At 61.3% G+C, this 18373-nt stretch overlaps 2 protein-coding genes across 3 annotated transcripts; both read left to right on the top strand.

Annotated features, from left to right (window-relative positions):
* Positions 1-3764: 3764 nt before the first annotated feature.
* TEKT4 (tektin 4) lies at positions 3765-9769 on the top strand (the record flags this gene model as incomplete). Of its 2 annotated transcripts, none has more annotated exons than XM_080678175.1 (6): positions 3765-4283; positions 6491-6561; positions 6953-7096; positions 7717-7939; positions 8575-8729; positions 9553-9769. In XM_080678175.1, the coding sequence occupies 6 exons, from the start codon at positions 3765-3767 to the stop codon at positions 9767-9769; spliced, it is 1329 nt and encodes a 442-aa protein (XP_080534301.1). The 2 variants fall into 2 exon arrangements, with proteins under 2 accessions (XP_080534301.1, XP_080534300.1); XM_080678174.1 differs by having other exon boundaries at positions 3765-4298.
* Positions 9770-14755: 4986 nt separating this feature from the next.
* Positions 14756-16198, top strand: C1QTNF8 (C1q and TNF related 8; the record flags this gene model as incomplete). The annotated part of the gene is made up of 2 exons (XM_080678679.1): positions 14756-14966; positions 15648-16198. The coding sequence occupies exons 1-2, from the start codon at positions 14762-14764 to the stop codon at positions 16196-16198; spliced, it is 756 nt and encodes a 251-aa protein (XP_080534805.1). The 5' UTR covers positions 14756-14761.
* Positions 16199-18373: the final 2175 nt, after the last annotated feature.

The raw sequence follows: 18373 nt of genomic DNA, 5'->3' as shown, positions 1-18373 counted from the left end.
CACACGGGTGGACCTTGGAAACATTCTAAGTGAAAGAATCCAGACACGAAGGGCCCCGCATGGTGTGGCTCCATTGGCATGAAATGTCCAAGACAGGCAAATGCACAGAGACTGAGAGCAGGCTGATGATTGCCAGGGGCTGGGGGCTGGGAGAAGGGGGAGTCGGGGCTTCTGTTTGAGGTGATAAAAAGTTCTGGAACTAAATACAGATGGTGGTTTCACAACCTTGTGAATGTACTAAAGGCCGCCCAGCCACACACTTTAAAATGATAAAAATGACGAATTTTCTGTTATGTGCGCTTTGCCACGAGAAAAGAAAGCAGTAATAATAAAAGCCAATGTGTCTGCAAGGCTTGCTACAGGCTAGGCACTGTCCTCGGTGCTGTTTCTCTTACCTTTCTTGGTGGCCTCGCCTTCACAGACGGGCAAACGGGCGCAGGGGCCCTCTCCCAGGTCACCTGCGAAAACAGCGGGCACGGGCCTCCAGCTCGGCCCTGCTCCATGTCATTGGACAGAACTTTCTTTGTGAAGCTGACTTTATATCTCCACGTCGATCCATCCTGTGTCCAGCACCTCCTTTTTTGTCGACAGCCTGACCTTCATCTGCCTCCTGCAGTTGGGATCTTCACATCGTTTCATTTTGGACTTTTATAGCTTCTTCTAAAAACTGCTTAGCTTGGACATGTCTGGAGTTGGTTCCGGAGGGAGGGGGTTCTGAGGGGTGGTGAAGGTCAAAGCCCCTCCTCGTTGGCCTCTCTGGGTGGGTGAACAGGACGGGGAGCCTGGCAGGGGCGCCCACTCACTTGTTTCTGGACCCTCCCAGCCTTCTCTCCCACCTGCTCTGGCCTCTCCACCCAGACGGCCTTGGGTATTGCCCAGAAAGGACATCATGCCGGGGACTGGCACTAAGATACCCTCCAGTAGGATCGAGGCCAGAGGTAGAGGCTGCTCAGACGAGGAGCTGGCCGCACCAGGAGCTGCACACACTGTCTCCCCCACTTCTCAAGTGCCCACAAGGGGGCGACTGCCCTATCCCTGTTCACATCTGGGTGCACGGAAGGCTCCATGCCACACAGCCTCCGGTGCTGTTGTCTGGATCTGCTGTCCTTGTCACAGACCTCCAGAGCCCAGCCACAGGGTTGGGGACATCTTGAGTGAGCGGGCCAAGGTGTTGGCAGCTGCCTGGGGCTGGGCAGAGCCCCTGCCCCTCACCAAGCCCTGGAGGTGGACATAGCTGCCCAGGAGCCACACAGAGTACCCACTTCCTGGCAGATGAACTGAGTGAGTCACACGTGTGATGTCCTCCCTGGCTGAGGGGTGGACAGGAGAGCGTCAGTAGTCCTTAGGCCCCACCTTCTGCCCACTGTCCGGGGGCACAGGCTCAGGAGCTGAGAGCAAGTTCTCAGGCTCCCTCAGTGTCCCTCCCACCTTGGCAGGGGGCCAGGCCTCTGACTGCTTCCTCACTCCCTGCCTAGCCTTCCTGCCCACACTCACGTCCTCTGTCTCCTCCATTGGCCCTCCCACGCCTGACACCTCCCCAGGGGAGGGGGCCTCCACAGCTGCCTTGGGACCAGGAGCTGCACACACCTCACCTCTTCCTCACAACCTGAAGGTGCCCCACCCCCACTCTGGACTGTGTGCTCTTCAAGCTTCGGTGGAAGGGACCCTTCCTCCAGGAAGCCCTCCTGAGCATCCCTCTGCTGAGCCTGTGTCCCCCGCCTCCTGTCCATTCTCTGGGTTCCTGCATGTGGGGGCAGCCCCTTCCCTTCCTGCTCCTTGGCTTCTCAGACAACCAGCATCTGCTGTGACCGTGCCCAGCTCAGTGCTGTCTGAGCCACCTCAAATCCTCCTGTTATTAAAATGTTCCGCTGGCCCCGAGGGAGACAGCCAGGGACGTGCCTCGGCCCGGCCTCAGCAGGTTCATCTGTTTAGAGACCGGAGAGCTCCTTGAGTTTTCATTCCAGGTGGGACATCGGGGAAGGCACAGCTAGGGGTCCGGGAGGCCAGATGGCCAGGTTTCTGCTCCAGTGCCTTGGGGTCCCTCAGGGCCCCTCTGCCTTCCTGCCTGTGACCTTGGGCCTGTTATGCCCACTGGGACTGCGGGGGAGTGCCAGAGGCTATGATGCTGAGAAGGGACAAGCTCCTGTTTCCCCATCTCGCAACTTCTGGGCCAGGGATAAAGCAAGGCGGGCATCAGGAGGGCTGGGTGGGTCCACCCGGCCCGCCATGAATGGTGCTGCAGGAGCCTCGGAGCCGGTTTGGGGGCATGGGTCACCGCCATTCCACCGTGTGGCAGCCCTGCTCCAGGGCTGTGGTCCCTGGCTCTGCAGCCACTGCCCAACTGGCCCTGGACCAGGTCTGCAAGACGTCCTCTGGGAGCTCAGGTGGAGGCCGGGGCAGCCTCTGGCCGGTCCTTCGGGCCCTGGTGGGTGCCCCTGTCCTCAGGCCTGGCCGCAGCCGGCTTCCATACGGCCAAGTACCTGGTGGACAAATGGTTCCAGAACTGCTATGCACCCCCACCCCCAACCCTGCTGGCCCAGGGTCGCTCCAAAGTCACTGAGCTCTGCTCCAGCCCATGTGTTCTAGAGGGTTCCTAGAGGGCTCCCTGGGGAAAGAGTGTGTGAAAGGCAGGTTCTAAATAAGAGGTGGCTGGTGGTCCCCCCGAGTGGGCCCGGTGTGCCCGCTGCCCTGGGGAAACCGAGGCACAGAGAAGCTTGAAGCATTCCTCAGGCCACATCAGCCCTGAGGGTCCCCTGTCCTCCCGCCCACGAAGGCAGACTGGCTCAGTGGGGGTTGGGAGTGTCTCAGGCTCCGGTCCCTCAAGCCCACATGTATGAAGCACTCCTCTATGCCGCGAGGTTTAAAGGCCATCAGCACAGTGAGGGGTGCCAGTGCCGAGGTCAGGGCCTAGGGAGGAGGCACCTCCAAGCGAAGCCCCAGGAGACAGGCTGGTGTGTCTGAGGAGGTCCTGGGGCTCCTGGGCCCTAGTGGGGGTGGGACAGGGGCAGGATGGTGGAGGGGTAGGGCTTCTGCGGGTTATGCTGGGAGTGGGATGTTGGGCTGAGAGGACTGAGCTAAGAGGACTGGCGGTGGGGGTCCCATGCGAGGAGCCGGGGTGGAGGGGTGAGGGGCCATCCAGGCCAGAGTATTGTTTGGCTGGCAGAGGTGAACCCAAGGCACTGTCCTGCCACGCACATGGCATTTTACAGCCAATGGCTCCCTCTGCTGCCCATGTGGGGCATCACCCCCGCATTGGAACTCTCCACCCAGAATGGGGATAAGGAGGACATGTGCCCCACACTGGGCGTACAGCTTGCCCCCTTCCCAGGCCTCAACCACAAGCCTTTCCCTGGGTGGCCTTGGTGTACTGTCCCCAGGACAGGACCTGCAGGGCAGATGTGGGGCAGATGTGAGAATCTGATTCCAGGTACCATGGGAGGCTGAATTCAACTCCCCATCAAAGATACTTACACAGAGGGAGATCCCACGGGGACAAGTGAGACAGGCAGGAGCTGAGAGGCCCAGCCCAGGCACAATGCCTCCTCTGACAGATGCCAGCCAGGATGGGTGGGGTTAGGACCTGCATGGCCCTTTAAGAGGGCCGCCGGGGGAGGGGTCCCTGTTGCCCAGCAACAGGAAGGCCTGGCGTGTACCTGTCGCCAGGAGACTTGGAGACGTCCTGCACTGGGACAGAGTGGCCAGAGCTGCTCTGCTGACCGTGCCAAGTGCCCTATCCACCCACCTGTGCCCAGGCCAGTGGCACCATGGCTCAGACGGACGTGCTCCTGACCAAGCAGCCTGCCCCGCAGACAGTGCCGGCGTGTGAGCTGCCCCCCAAGCTGTACGATGTGGCCCGCAACACAGGTGCCCATACGTCCTCAGGCCTGGCCACTGCTGGCTTCCGCACAGCCAAGTATCTGGTGGATGAGTGGTTCCAGAACTGCTATGCCAGTTACCACCAGGCCTTTGCCGACCGCGACCAGTCGGAGCGGCAGCGCCATGAGAGCAGGCAGCTGGCTGCGGAGACAGAGACCCTGGCGCAGCGAACGCAGGAGGACTCCACCCGGAAGGTGGGAGAGCGCCTGCAGGACATGCACTGCTGGAAGTCGGAGCTGCAGCGGGAGGTGGGCGAGCTGGTTGCGGAGACTGACCTACTGCTGGCCCAGAAGCTGCGGCTGGAGCGCGCCCTGGACGCCACAGCGGTGCCCTTCGCCATCTCCACCGACAACCTGCAGTGCCGTGAGCGTCGTCAGCACCCCGACCTCGTTCGCGACTATGTGGAGATGGAGCTGCTGAAGGTGTGAATCCCATTGGCTCTCGGGGACCTGCACCCGGGCCATCCTCACCTTTCTGCCAGGAGAAGGACCTGCATAGAGCCTGATGGTAGACACAGGTGTATCCCCAGGACATGGGCTCGCGGAGGCCTTGGTGCCCATGCCCCTCTGCACATACAGGCACAGAGAAGCTGGGACTAGGTCAAGGACTAGAACTGACTGGGTGCTGGGGCAGCCTGGGCTGGGGGCGGGTCAGGGCGCGGCGGCCCAGGAGGGAGGCATTGTCCTTCCCTCCAGGTGTGTGTCTGGTCTGCCTTCCCACAGTAGGCTTGGGGTAAGGCTGGGCTCTCTGCAAGGGGCACCACAGCCCAGACATGCTGGGTTGGGGGCACTGTGGCCTGGGAGCCCCAGTGTGGGGGCTCAAACACATCCGAGGGCTGGGGCTGAAGCTTGGCACTTGCCCACTTGTCCCAATCTTATGTCCAGCGCCCTTGCAGTTCCGCCCCCAATTATTGTTCACACTGGGGGTGAGGCAGGGCCCACGCTGTGGCAGGATTTATACCTAAGATATGTGTTGGGGTCGTTTATCTGTGGATGGGACAGACAGAGGCCTCGGAGGCAGGGAGGGGCCCAGCCAGTCCACCCCACCAGCCCTGACACCCCTCTATGTACACCCTGAGTATGTTGAGGGGCCTGGGCTGAGTCCTTGGGGCAGCAGTCTGAGATTGGAGAATGTGCATGGTCAGGACCTGGGGCACCACTGAATGATCCCTTGGTTACCTCAACTTCTGGTACCTACTGGGCAGCCCCTTGGGTCACCCTGGTCATGCGAATTAAGCCTGACCCTGAGCTCCAGGAGGCTGAGCGTCCTCCCCCAAGGACACATGTGGTGGAAATCCAGGCACCAGCCAGTAGTGTGTTGTGATGGAGCGAGAAAAGGGTGGAGGCTACATTTATTCCACAAGGATCCCCACCCTCAATCTGGCAGGACCTGTCCTAGGGCAGCCCCATAAGAAAAATTAGTCCAGGAGCCTGATCCTGGTGGGGCAGAGTTCCCACACCTCTCAGCCTGGGGGCCTCACCTGTGAACAAGATGTGGGCATGCATGAGGGATTCAGAGACAAACAGCTGTCTCAGAGCATCCCTCAAGGCATCCCCTGCACCATGCCCCCAAGCTCAGGCCAGAACCTGAGTCCCTTCCGTCACCTTCCTGCCCTCCCCTAGGTTGCCAACCCCCTTCTCTGCCCCCCACAACTGACCCCCACACTCAGCTGCTCAAGAACCTCCCAAGTTTCAGGATGTGGACCCTCTGTCTTGAGCCAAGGACACTGGCCCAGTAGTGCATGGACTACTAGAGTGGCCCAAAGAGGAACATAGACCAAGGGACAGACCCGGACACACATGGGTTAAGTCAGTGGTCGGCAAACTGCGGCTCGTGAGCCACATGCGGCTCTTTGGCCCCTTGAGTGAGGCTCTTCCACAAAATACCACAGCCTGGGAGAGTTTATTTTGAAGAAGTGGCTTTAGAAGAAGTTTAAGTTTAAAAAATTTGGCTCTCAAAAGAAATTCCAATCTGTTGTACTGTTGATATTTGGCTCTGTTGACTAATGAGTTTGCTGACCACTGGGTTAAGTGCACGAATGGAAGCGAAACTTCAAATCAGGGGAAAGGGTTGTCTGTCTATAGAAAAGGAAGCAGTTGAGGTAGCACAAAAAGAGGCAGGGAACCCCCTGTGTTCTCAGTGTGGGGAAGGCCTCTCTGTGCCGTGGCCCCAAGGGGAGGCCCCACTCAGGAGGGCTCCTTGTCCCCAGGGGTCTAGGTCCAAAGAGGCTGTAGGCCTGGCTGTCCAGGGGCTGATGCCCTCAGTGCCCTGGGCAGGCTGCAGGAATAGCCCCCAGAGCCTAGAGGTGCTGGTGCCCCCAGAAGAAAAGACCCCACACAATGCACCAAATAGAATGGTCAAAAGCCCAGAGTAAACCTTACGAGGAAGAGTGGGGTTCATGCCCCATTTTCCAGAAAAGAGAACAGGCGTCAACAAGGCCCAAGGCCAAGCCACTCAGCCAGGGATCAAGTGCCAGCTGAGCCCCAAGCTTCCGTGGGTGTCACCTCAAATCTCAGCCCCTCCTGGGCATCTAAGAGGTTGACTGTGGGCCCGCAGCAGCCCTGCAGCCCTGCGGTCAGCAGATCTTCACCAGGGATGGGGTCTTCTCCCCCAGGAGGCTGAGCTCATCCGGAACATTCAGGAGCTGCTGAAAAGGACCATCATGCAGGCTGTGAACCAGATCAGGTGGGTATCCACCCCCCAGGGTGACCCCTAGCCCCTCACCCCTCAGGCTGGCTTTGGACAGGAAGTCAGGGTTACTAGGCCCTGAGGCTCAGAGAGACGGGGCCTTGTCCCTGGTCACAGCCAGGAGTGCAGGCTGGCAGGGCACCAGGTGATGGAAGAGTAGCAGATTCCTGCACGGCGCGGGGAACCCGGTTTCCATGTGGCCCAGGCCAGCATCCTGGGGCGGAGGGGCAGCTGCGCTTGGACACTGCTGGCTAGGTGGCCTCGTTGTCCTGAGGACCCTTCGCAGGGCATATAAGGTGTGCCTGCTGTTTGGGGGTTGCCCTGCCCAGTGCCCAGTAGGCCCAGCTCCCCACTCTGCACAGATTCAAGCCCTGCCCGCTGCCCCCAGGCTGAACCGGGAACACAAGGAGCTATGCGAGATGGACTGGTCTGACAAAGTGGAGGCCTACAACATTGACGAGACCTGTGCCCGATACAACAACCAGAGCACGGAGGTGCAGTTCCACCCGCACTCCACCAAGTTCGAGGAGAGGTGGGCCCCCAGTCCTCCTTCCGCACAAACACCCTGTCCCCACACCCTTGTTCTCCCTGCCCCCCTCATCCCGTCTGGCTCCTGGGGGTCCTCCCAGCGCCCCCCCGCCCCCCTCCCCCGACTGACCCTGAGGCACTCGAGCCTGTAGTTCTGCTCCTGGGGATGGGCTTTGATCAGGACTCCTGCCCTAGTGCTCAGCATCATACAGATACCAGAGGGGCCGAGGGGCTGCAGAGGGAGACGGGACCGCGGGTGGCGTGGGTGGGTGGGGCTGAGGCACAAGGGTGGGAAGGTGGGGGGGTCAGGGGAAGCCTGGGAAACTCAAGGACAAGGGCAACTGGCCTGCAGCTCCGAGCGGCCAGTAGGGAGTGCGAGACCACTGCCTATCCTAGCCCAGCCCGTGGGGAGGGGTTGAGGTTGGGGGGAGAGGCACAAGGCGCTGGGACGCAGGAGGCACAGAGGACGCTGGGCGGCACTGGAGGGCTCAGGCAGAGCTGGGGTAGTGGTCGCTGGAGGCGCAGGACTGTATGGGGCGCGGGGGCGTGAGGAGGGCCTGGTGGGACCCAGAGCATTGGCAGATGCACCCAACGAACCCTGCTCCACGCGCTCCCCGCCCACAGCGCCTCCACGCCGGAGACCTGGGCCAAGTTCACACAGGAAAACCTGCAGCGCGCCCAGCGCGAGCGCCTGGCCTCCTTCAACCTGAGGGGGCTCATTGACTGCATCCTGCGGGACACTGCCGAGGACCTGCGGCTGCAGTGCGACTCGGTGAACCTGGCCTTTGGGCGCCGCTTGGAGGAGCTGGAGGACGCGCGCCACAAGCTGGAGCATCACCTGAACAAGGTGCGCCGGATGCACCCAAGCCACACCCAGGCCGCCTCCAGGCCAGGTCCAGACCAGCCCTGGGGTCTGGGTGCCCATAGCCAGAGAGAGACCGGGCTCCTTGTGCACCTCCTCTTCCGCCACCCCTGGCCACTGTGCCCTGGTCAGGACCCGGCTGGGCTCCTGCCCCTCCTCTGCCCCTCCATCCTGAGGGACCCCAGAGGCAGGGCCTCCATCCCTTCTTGCACCCTCACTAAGCCAATGAAAACCCAGGTGATGCTGGTGTTTGCCTACTGGCACTGCCACCTGAGTGACTAACCAGGAGGGACTGTCAGGTGCAAGCGGGAGAGAAGATGGGAGGAGGTGGTCTGGACCCAGCAGGGCTCTGAACCCAGGCTTGTTAGGGTCGCTTTTGCTGCTTCCAAATCTCTCTGGTTGTTGACCACCAGCATTGCTGTCTCAACTCCCTCCTCCCCACAACCCCCGTGCCCTTGGGCGGGCCAAGGGAGCTGTGCATGCCCTGCCCCTCCGCCTCCACGCCTCCTCCAGAGCCAGTGGACAGGTTGCTTGCTGGACAGCCCCAGGACTCAGGGATGAGGCGGCCCATCCTGGCAGCCTGCCTTGCAAGAGACCCATAAGGACTGTCTTGTGTGCAGACGCTTCGAGAGATCTCAGACCAGGAGCACAACGTGGCCGAGTTGAAGCAGGCCATCAAGAACAAGGAGGTGCCTCTGAAGGTGGCTCAGACCCGCCTGTACCAGCGCTCGCAGCGGCCCAACGTGGAGCTGTGCCGCGATACCGCCCAGTTCAGGTGCAATCCTGGGGCGAGCCAGACCCCTACCCCTACCCCCACCCAGGTGCTGCCCAGGGCCCCTCAGCCTCTGGGACCCCCATGACACCCCTTCCCTATGCACACAGACCCGTAGATGAGTTGAGGAGACACTGGGGTCTCACACTGGCACAGCTCACACATGCAGACATTTGCATACCCCACTCCCTCCCAGCACGGCTGGGCACTGCATGGGCCATGGAGGGGCACTGTGTCAGGACTTCGAGTGCCAGGGACCGCGGGCACTTCCCACTTCACCCGGTGCTGTGCAATCTTCCCAGGGAGGAATCTCGGGGTCTAAGCAGCTGAGTCCTGCCTCACAGACCAGTCACACCTCTGCCCGGCTGTGACCATCATACCTCTGGTGTCACAGGGATCCTCATCCTGGGCTGGGGCCATGGGTGGGATCATGTCTTTTGTTTTTCTAACTTACTGAGCTGCCCTTGTGAGTAAAACCACCCCCACCCCACCCGCCTTGGCATGCCTCCCTTCCTGTTTCTTGATTTTGTTCAGAAAATGGGGCTTCACTCTGTTCCAAGGGTCCATCCTGCTTCCGAATGTCAGGAATAGAAGGAGCCTCAGGGTGCCTTCGGGCCTCTCGTAGAGCCCTGGCCCCAGGCCACGCCCCAGCTCAGCTTGTGGGCTGACGTTAGGACCTTTGAAGTCCTCTTATGGCTGAGCATCTTGGCCAGGACTGCACACCAGGGTTTCTAGCCTTTGAATCTCAGGTCTTGCCCCTCCCAGCCCAAAGGCCTGGTGTTCTGCTGACAGCCAGGCTCATACCTCCTTCCACCAAATCTCCTAGGCTGGTGAGTGAGGTAGAGGAGCTGAACAGATCCCTCTCAGCACTGAAGGAGAAGCTTCTAGAAGCGGAGCAGTCGCTGCGCAACCTGGAGGACACACGCATGAGCCTGGAGAAGGACATTGCTGTCAAAACCAACAGCATCTTTATTGACAGCCAGAAGTGCATGACCCACCGCTCCCGCTACCCCACCATCCTCCAACTGGCTGGCTACCAGTGACCAGGGCTGGCACCATAGCACAGCCTCCCAACTGTCCTTGGCCAGATTCGGGCAGGGACCTGTCCCCCACCCCTCAAATAAAGAGCACGTTTGCTTTCTACTTGTGGCATGGGGCTCAGAGTGGAGCCTTCACAAAGTCAGTTCCTCATGCCCAGGGCACGCTCAATTACCACCCGTGGAGAGGGGTCAGCCAAGGAGAGGCTCCACCTCATCACTCAAGCTGACCACGTGAGGCCAGGCCCCTCCCCAGATCCAAGCCATAGCCCAGGCACAGATGGTTTCTCTGCCCACCTGTGCCACCTGCAGGATGCTTCTGAGTAAGGGTCACCGCTCATCCCATGGAAGCCACACCACTCGTCACAGCCTCTGGTCACTGCAGCAATAACTTGCTCTTTGTCCTCCACGGGCCCGGGACGCTGTCGTGCTGAGGCCACCGGCTCTCCCCTCGGTATTGGGAGGTGAACCGGGGCAGAGCTGTTGGGACACACTGTCAGCCTGCTCTCCCCTGAGGACTTGGCCCTGGGGCTTTGGGCATCCACGCAGTGGCTCAACACCCCTGGAGAACCCTCGGCCAGGCCAGTGGCCTCCTGGGAAAACCCCTGCCACCTCCGCCTGGTGGGCACTGGGAGGCAAACCCTGAGCTGGGGGTGGGAAGGTCAAGGTTGTGGGTGGCCTCCCTGCCCAGCCACCTTGGCCACCTTTAGATGGCCAGTCTCCTTGTCCAGACCCCTCCTTAGCCAGCTAGTGCAGCGGGTGTGGGTGTGGGTGTGAGGAAATTGCAGGGCCCCTGCTGCTCACCTGGTCCCACGCCTCCTGTACCCTGTGTCCACGGCTCTTGGAGAACTGCAGTCCCCAGGGAGGGCCAGGCACTTTGTGGAGGGGGGGTGGCAGTGAAGCCCCCCTTGCTGTGCCCACAATGTCCCCCCACCCCCAGCTGCTGTCTCTTCCCCAGCGGCAGCTCATAGACAGGACTCTCAGGGACACGTCCATTAAGAGGTCGGGAGATAATAACTCCCACTGTGCAAACTGCTGCCACGCAGACCCCCATCATCACCCATGGCCGAGGCAATGTCCCCATCAGCGCCGGGGGTAGTCTTGTCCTGCCTCCTGGAGGGTGGCAGCTGATGGGAGCTAAGTGAGGGGGGCTGTTCGAAGCTCATTACTCTACAGCTTGGTGGTGACACCAGCAGGGAGGGTGGCAGGCACAGTCCCAAGGGTGGTGGGTTTCATTGTCTGTAGTCCCCTGTGCCATCTGTGAGGCTGGACATTTTGTCGCCCTGTAGAGACCAATGACCAGGCCCTGGAGCTGAGCCATGGCTCCAGGCCACACATCGAATGCCTGGGGTTTTCTGTGGGGCTTGGGGTGGGGATAGATAACGATGTCACCCCAGGCTGGCCAGTTGCCTCCAGCAGGGATTCAGCCCCCCCAGACCCTCTGTGGTCAGCTGACCCCATGGGGCCACAATGCTCAGCCACCCTCCCGTTGTCACGGAGATGCGGGGCAGCATGTCCAAGCGATGGCTATTTCTGTCCAGGAGCCTCGTCCTCATCCTGCCACCTGCTGAGTCACCCTGGGTGCTTGCTGACTCCCTCCGCTCAGAGCCTGGCCTGCCTGCCTGCTGCAGCCACACACCCCAGCCCGGGTCCCAGAGGCCTGGCTCAGCCCAGACCCACCCCCCACATGATGGCACATTTAACTCACCATCCCCTCCCCTAAGGGGACTCACAGTGAATGTCCATCACTTTTTGGGGGCTGCTCTGCCTGTTGGAGTCAGGGAGCGGGCGGCAGGAGGCATGGGGAGGGACATCAGCCCTGCAGCGGGGTGAGGCCTCTGGCTTCACCCATGTCCATCTAGTACACTCCGGCCACTTCTGAGCCCATTGGTACCGTTTACAGGTGGGGACACCAAGGCTCAGATACAGAGCTCCAGCGCCTGACTTTCTCTGGGAGCCTCAGAGGCAATACTTGAGTGGGCAGAGAAGAGCCCCAAGCTTGCCCTCAGGCCATCGACTCTACAGGAACTGGGTGATGAGAGGCAGGGGCCTCGGCCACTCAACGCCCTGAGGCCGCCGGCTGAGCTGCCTCGAGTCTCAGAGCCAAACCACAGGGCACTGGGGCTGCAGGAGCTGCAGGGCGGCGAGCCATTGCTCAGGGCCTTGGGTCTTCACACCCCCTCTGTCTGTGCCACCCACCAGGTGAAGACAGCTGTCCCCAAAGGGAGTCCCTGGGCCTGCTGGAGTGAGCTGTCCTATCTTTGGGGGTGGGGCCAGTCTGGGAGCCAGCTCCAGCTGGTGTAGCCCCCATCCGCACCGCTCACCAGCCACACTCACCTTCATCCTGCACAAGAAGCCCCCCACTGGTGGGGTACCTCAACCTCCCTCTCACCTCCCCCATCCTTGCCCCTCCCTGGTCATCAGTGAGAAGGGCTGGAACAGCAGAACTGGGTGAGCTGCCCCAGCCGCCCACAGCCCGCCTGGTTCCCAGGCCATGGCTGGTGCCTCGCCCACAGGTGGACGGCTTGGTGTGTGTGTGTGGGTACACTTCCCAGGAATCGCATGTCCCCATGTTCAGAGGCCAGGATGCAGGGTTCTGCACTTGGACCCAGTGTCCAGCTGTCCAGACCCAAAGCGGGAATGAGGCCAGGCTCTGGAGTGGGCTCTGCTTTAGGCTCACGGTGGGCCCAGCCCTGCCTGCCACTGCTTGGGGGCCCTATGAGTCATTCCCACCAGTGGGCATAACAGGGACACAGCCCTTATTCACGGAAAGGCTAGGCTTCTGTCACAGCAGGCTTCTTGCTCTGCTGGGCACCTTGACCTGGAAGGGTGCAGGGGAGGCCGAGGCTGACACCAAGGGTCTAGCGGCTGACACCAAGGGGGACTCTAGCCGGATGCTGCTCTCCTGAGCTCCATCCACCAGCCCCAGCCCTCACTTCCCAGCCAGAGACGGAAGGCTGTGACCATTACCAGGTGGGCCCTGGTCTGCCCCAGCCCACTTTGGCTCCAAGCCCTCTGACCAGTCTCCTCCTAGCTGTGGCTTCGGCCTCCCCAACTCTCCCCTAAGTCATTGCACCCCAGATGGAGGAGGCAGCCAGCCCATGGCACCATCTCCCAACCCACCAGTCAGTCCCAGACGTTCCCAACCCCCAGACCCACACAAGGGCACAGGGCTGGCAGGAGGACCCGGACCCCCCGTGGCAAGGCTATAGACCCTTTGACAGGTAGTCAGTTGGTGGAGGGCAGACTGATGGCAGGCGGCAGGGCCCCGTGAGCTCCTGCAGAGGCTCTGAAGCTGGCCCAAGGCCTGTTGGTCTTGGATGGCCCAGGGGAAGCCGTGGGCGCCTGGTGCGGGCATGAAAGGGCTCTTTCACAGGCTGCTGGGCAGTGACGCTGGAGACAGCCAGACAGGCAGCAGCACCGACGGTGAAATGGTAACAGGGAGCATGGGGGTGGGTGGGATATTCACAGCCACCCAACCCAGACTGGTCTTACAGGGGTCTGTGCTCCCCCTGAGACCCCAGCAAGAAGGAGGCTCCAGCCCAGGCTGTCTTCTGGGCAGGCCAGGTGGCTAGGATGTCCAGGACCCCAGACTGCCAGAGGGGCGAGGTGGGGTCCCCTGGAGACACTCACTCCTGTCTGATCCCTCCATGGGAGGAATCCAGGAGGGTCTTGCAGGGTCCAGTGAGGCTGGGAGGACTAATCAGGGTCTCCTGGGCGCTGGGGTGGGTGGAGAGACGGGGTCCCATCTGCCAGGGAAGCTAAGCCTGAAAGTGGGTCTAGGACCCACTGTGCAAGAGGAAGGACCTTGCACTGGACTGCAGCTCCAGAGGGCTCCCTGGAGGAGGGTGCCTGGGTCTTTGCTCAGCAAGGTCAGGCTACAGAGAAGAGAGAAGACCCTTACCTCACACGTCTGCCTTTGGCTGAGCCTCCTAGATGCAGCCTCTGGGGAGACCAGGGCCCACTTGCTGGGGGAAACTGAGGCCCAGGTGCTTGTGGGACTCATCCAGGGGCCCCAGCAGCTGCTGGTTGAACCGGGAAGTGGTGCCCTACCTGGCATGGGCAAGCCAGGTGTCAGGCAGGGTTTCCTAGGGGAGGGTGTTAGGAGGCAGGAGGCCCAGGATTGGTGGGTGTTAAAGACCATCATCTCCATCACAGAGTGGGGGACCACATGGGGTAGCCTTCCAAGAAGCCCTCCTCCTCTCCCCTGGGAGCTTAGGACTAGAGGGCTGCTCTCTGCCCAGCTAGGCAGCAGGAAGAAACTGCCCCACATAGGCCCCACCCAACCAGGACCCAGGCCCAGCCTCAGGGCTTGGGGAACTGTGCTTCCTTGAAGCTGCCCCCACCCCCACCCCCCAGGGCTCTGCCTGCACAAGAGGGTGAGGGCTTTGGAGGGTGGAATCAGAGCCCCACCTCCGCCATCTGCCAAGTGCAAGGTCCCCAGCCAAGGGGGCTTTGGGTACCAGGACTCCCCGGCTGCAGGCACTTAGGGTGCCTGCTGTAGCTCAGAGTTAAGGCCCTGGGAGGGTGGAGGTGTACAGAGGGAGCAGCCCTTAAGAAGGAGCCTGGCAATCCCAGCTCAGGCTGGGTGGGGCTTCCTGGGCCACTTGGCCAGGGGCTCTGGAAGGGCAGGTGTGAGCTGTCCCTTGTGCAGGCCCTCAGATTGGTGGCGGCCCTGGTGGTGCTGTGTGAGGAAGATTCTGAGGCCGCATCAAGGTTGGGTGAAAGAGTGTGGGGATCTATTAATGATGTCTGTCAGGGCCAGGGGCTAAGAATCTGAGAAGGGCATGCCAGGCCTCTGTCCAGTGCAGGATGAGACTCTGGCCCTGCCCACTGTGGCACCTCAAGGGCCCCCAACTGTGTACCCCACACAGATCCCATCTGCTGGCTCCCAGACAAGGGGGCACAGCCGGCTGCTGTGGGGTCTGGAAGCTCAACTGGGTTTCTCTTTTCTCAGATGCCCTTCCCACATCTCCTCTCTCCTAGGCTCCAGCCCAGATGGCAGCCCCTGGCCTTCTGCTCCTCCTGGCACTGCCTGCAGGGGCCTGGCCCAGGCTGGGGCTGCCCCATCGGCCATGTGTGCACTGCTGCCGCCCTGCCTGGCCCCCAGCTGCCCCCGGCTCACACACCCCTGAGAGTGATGGGGAGAAGTGGGTGCAGCTGCCCCATGTGCGGCCCACCATCGACATCTCAATCCTCAAAGGTAGTGTCACAGAGAGGTGGCCCCACCCTGTTCTCTGCCCGCACAGGGACCCCACACTGAGAGGCAGAGGAATGAAGGGGTAGGACAAAGCTCTGAGGCCCTAATTGAGCAGAGTGGCTCTGGGAAGGCACCTGGGGCCCAGGTGGGACACCTTGTAAAGGTTGTCAGCCCCCAGCCACCCCTCAAGCGGGAAGCAAGGTGCGTGGAGAGGGGCTGTGAAGAGAGGGGAAACTGAGATCCCTTCAATTTGCTCACCCACTCTGTGTCGGCCCTCCCAGCCCAGCACCCACGGGAGGTGGGGTTGGGAGGGTGGGGCCCCCTCGGGAGAAGGCAAGAGAGGCTGAGCTCAAGAGGGCCTCATCCTGGGGTTAGACATCAGGCCCCCAGAAGGTTGGACTTGGGTACCAACTTCCCAGCCCTCTCGTCTTTCAACACCCAGTTCAGCTGCCTGGACCCCCGTCATTCCCACTGTCCCTCCGTCCCCACTTGGTCATCTGTACAGGCTCCAGAGCAGCCACAACTTTGGGGTGTGGCCTCTCGTTGCCCTCTGTGAGGGGTGGGTTAACACTCATCTTACGATAAGGAGACTGAGGTTCAGGGAAGTGAGGTCATCCACTAGGCCACATGGCCAGCAAATGGACCCCAAGCCTTGACCAGAGGCTTCTGCTTGTTCCCCTGCAGGTGAGAAGGGTGAGACAGGGGTCAGAGGTCACTCCGGTAGGAGCGGGAAGGAGGGCCCACCAGGCTCCCCGGGTCTCCGGGGCCACAAGGGCCAGAAAGGGCAGGTGGGGCTGCCGGGCACCCCATGCCAGCGTGCCTACGCAGCCTTCTCCGTCGGTAGGCGCGAGGGGCTGCACAGCACCGATGCCTTCCAGGCTGTGCCCTTTGACACGGAGCTGGTGAACCTGGATGGCGCCTTTGACCTGGCATCGGGCCACTTCCTCTGCACTGTGCCTGGTGTGTACTTCCTGAGCCTCACCGTGCACACCTGGAATTACAAGGAAACCTACCTGCACATCATGTGCAACCAGCAGGCCACAGCCGTGCTGTACGCGCAGCCAAGCGAGCGCAGCGTCATGCAGACCCAGAGCCTGCTGCTGCCACTAGCCGCAGGTGACACGGTCTGGGTGCGCATGTTCAAGCGTGACCAAGACAACGCCATCTACGGTGAGCACTGGGACCTCTACATCACCTTTAGCGGCCACCTGGTCAAGCCTGCCACTGAGCTCTAGCCGCCTCAGAGTGCCACCGCCCGTGCTTGATGGCACTCACTCCCCAGACCCCCTGAGCCTGACCTCGCCCTCACAGCTGAGGTGGATGCCAGTACGTTTGCACAATGACTGTGTAGTGATTGAACACCAATTGCATGCAGACACTGAGCTGAGGGGTGTGGCAGGAGCAAGACAGATCTGGGGGCCTGGCCTGGTGGGGATGGGTACAACCAAGTGTTCACACTAAAAAATTTGAGATGGAGATTGTGGGAGTGGGTGTTGGGCAGGGTGAGCGGGTCATCTCTACATGCCGGTCAAGCGATAGTTTGCTTATTAAAGGCTGTGCTAGCACCACTGCCTTGGAGACCTTCGTAAAACACCTACTGGGTGCCGGGCTGGACACTGGAGAGTCCAGAGAGCAAATGCAGACGTCAGCCCTCTCAGAACTGATTCTAGCAGGAAACATGCTAAATTCCATGGGTGTCAGAGGGTGGCAATTCTGGTGGGAGTGAGAGTCATGCCCTCGGGTGAACACGCAGTCCAGTTCTGGTGAGCTGATTTTCTGGGATTCCCGGCATCCCCTCATTTGTCTGGAATGAGCTGGATGGTGGAGGAAGACCACACCTCGATGTGTCCCAGGGCCTGCAGGAGCCCGGGGAGCCCCACACCTCACCCTTTGATGTGGCTAAAGTTGGGGCCAGGCTGTGATGGAGCAGTCACACCCCACTCCCTGCAGGCATAGGCCTAGAAGGCCTCCATCCATCACCCAGGTTGGAGCCATCAGGCTGCCCCACCTTATAGTCCCCTCTGAGTCTGTTTCTCTCCTGCCATGTGTCCCCCTGGCCACACAGAACCTTCTGCCCACCCCCCCTGGCCCCATCACTGCTGCCTCCTCCCTGGGGCCTTCCCTGGCATCTCCTCCCATGGCTGCTTCCTCCTGAGCAAGGATCTGGGGCAGTAAGGCCGCCAGGGCCCTGGCAGGAGCAGCGTCTGGAATCACCAGAGCCTGGTGAGCTGGCTGAGGTCCTGAGCTAGGTGAGGTGGCTGGAGTTGCAGGCTGGCCAGCTGAGCAAGAGATGCCGGGGCCTCATAGAAGGAGGTTCTGAGGCCACCAGCTAGGCTACAGGAGGTGGTAGGAGGTGGCTGCTGAGAGCCCCAGGGCCCTCTCTCACAAGGGTGCACCAGGAGCAGGCTGCCTGCCAGGTGGCCTGGGGCCTCTTGGCTGCTGGGCAGGCACAGGCCTCCCTCAGTCTTCATCCACCTTTGGGGCCCAGCCTGGCTGTTCCTCCTCTCCCTCCACCCCTTCCATCAGGATGCCAGCCCATCATGAGATGAACCGCACATCCATCTGGCCCTGGGGCTGGAGAACCTTCTCAGGACAATGATCAGCTGATGGGGGGGAGGCAAGAAGAGGGTGGGGACCCTCGTCCATTTTCTAAACAGGCACCTCCTGTCCCTGCTCTGGGGAGGGAACGTATGGGAACATGGTGGCCCTCCCCTGCAGCCATGGAGCTCCGTTATCCCACAGGAACATCAACCTCGAGCTGAGGTTGACCCAGGAACCTCCCCACCCATTGGGCGGAGCGCTGAGAGAGGGACAGGGTCACAAAAGCTAGACAAGTAGGGAAATGGAGGCCGGCAGGGGTCTGCAGAACCCCCGAGTGTATGTGGCACTGGGAGCTGGCACTCTATGGGCTGGACTGCCCCGCCCCCCCCCCCCCCCCCCCCCCAAGAGCAGCCTGGACAGGGGATGAGCGAGAGGAGGGGCCCCTTTCTGAAAGTGGAGGGCTCCCTGCCAGCTGCCCCTTTTCTTTCCCGAGAAGCCCGGGCCTGCAGCCTCCGGAGCAGCGGGCCCCTCCCAGCACATCAGGGGACCTGCCCTGATGTGTCCCTTCTGGCCTACTGATGGGCTGGCCCATGAGGACTGTCAGGGTCTGACCTTAGGGGCTGCCATCTCAGGACAACACTGGGCGAGGAGGGCAGGGGCTCCTGGGGTCCCCACATTCAGGCCCTACAGCTCCATAAGGAGCAGACCTGGGTGGGGCTGTGACTCCAGACCCTTAGTGCCAGTCCAGGCCCCCGCGCTGGGTCCTGGGTTAAGACAAAACAGGACCCTGCCTTGAAAAGCCACAGATAAAGAGGTCAGGACAGACAAATGCCTGTGCCTGGAGACCCAGCACCTCAAGAGGCTCAAAG

This window comes from Plecotus auritus (genome assembly GCF_963455305.1).
Source record: "Plecotus auritus genome assembly, chromosome: 7".
Classification (NCBI taxonomy): Eukaryota; Metazoa; Chordata; class Mammalia; order Chiroptera; family Vespertilionidae; genus Plecotus; species Plecotus auritus.
This window is presented reverse-complemented; position numbering and strand designations above follow the sequence as displayed.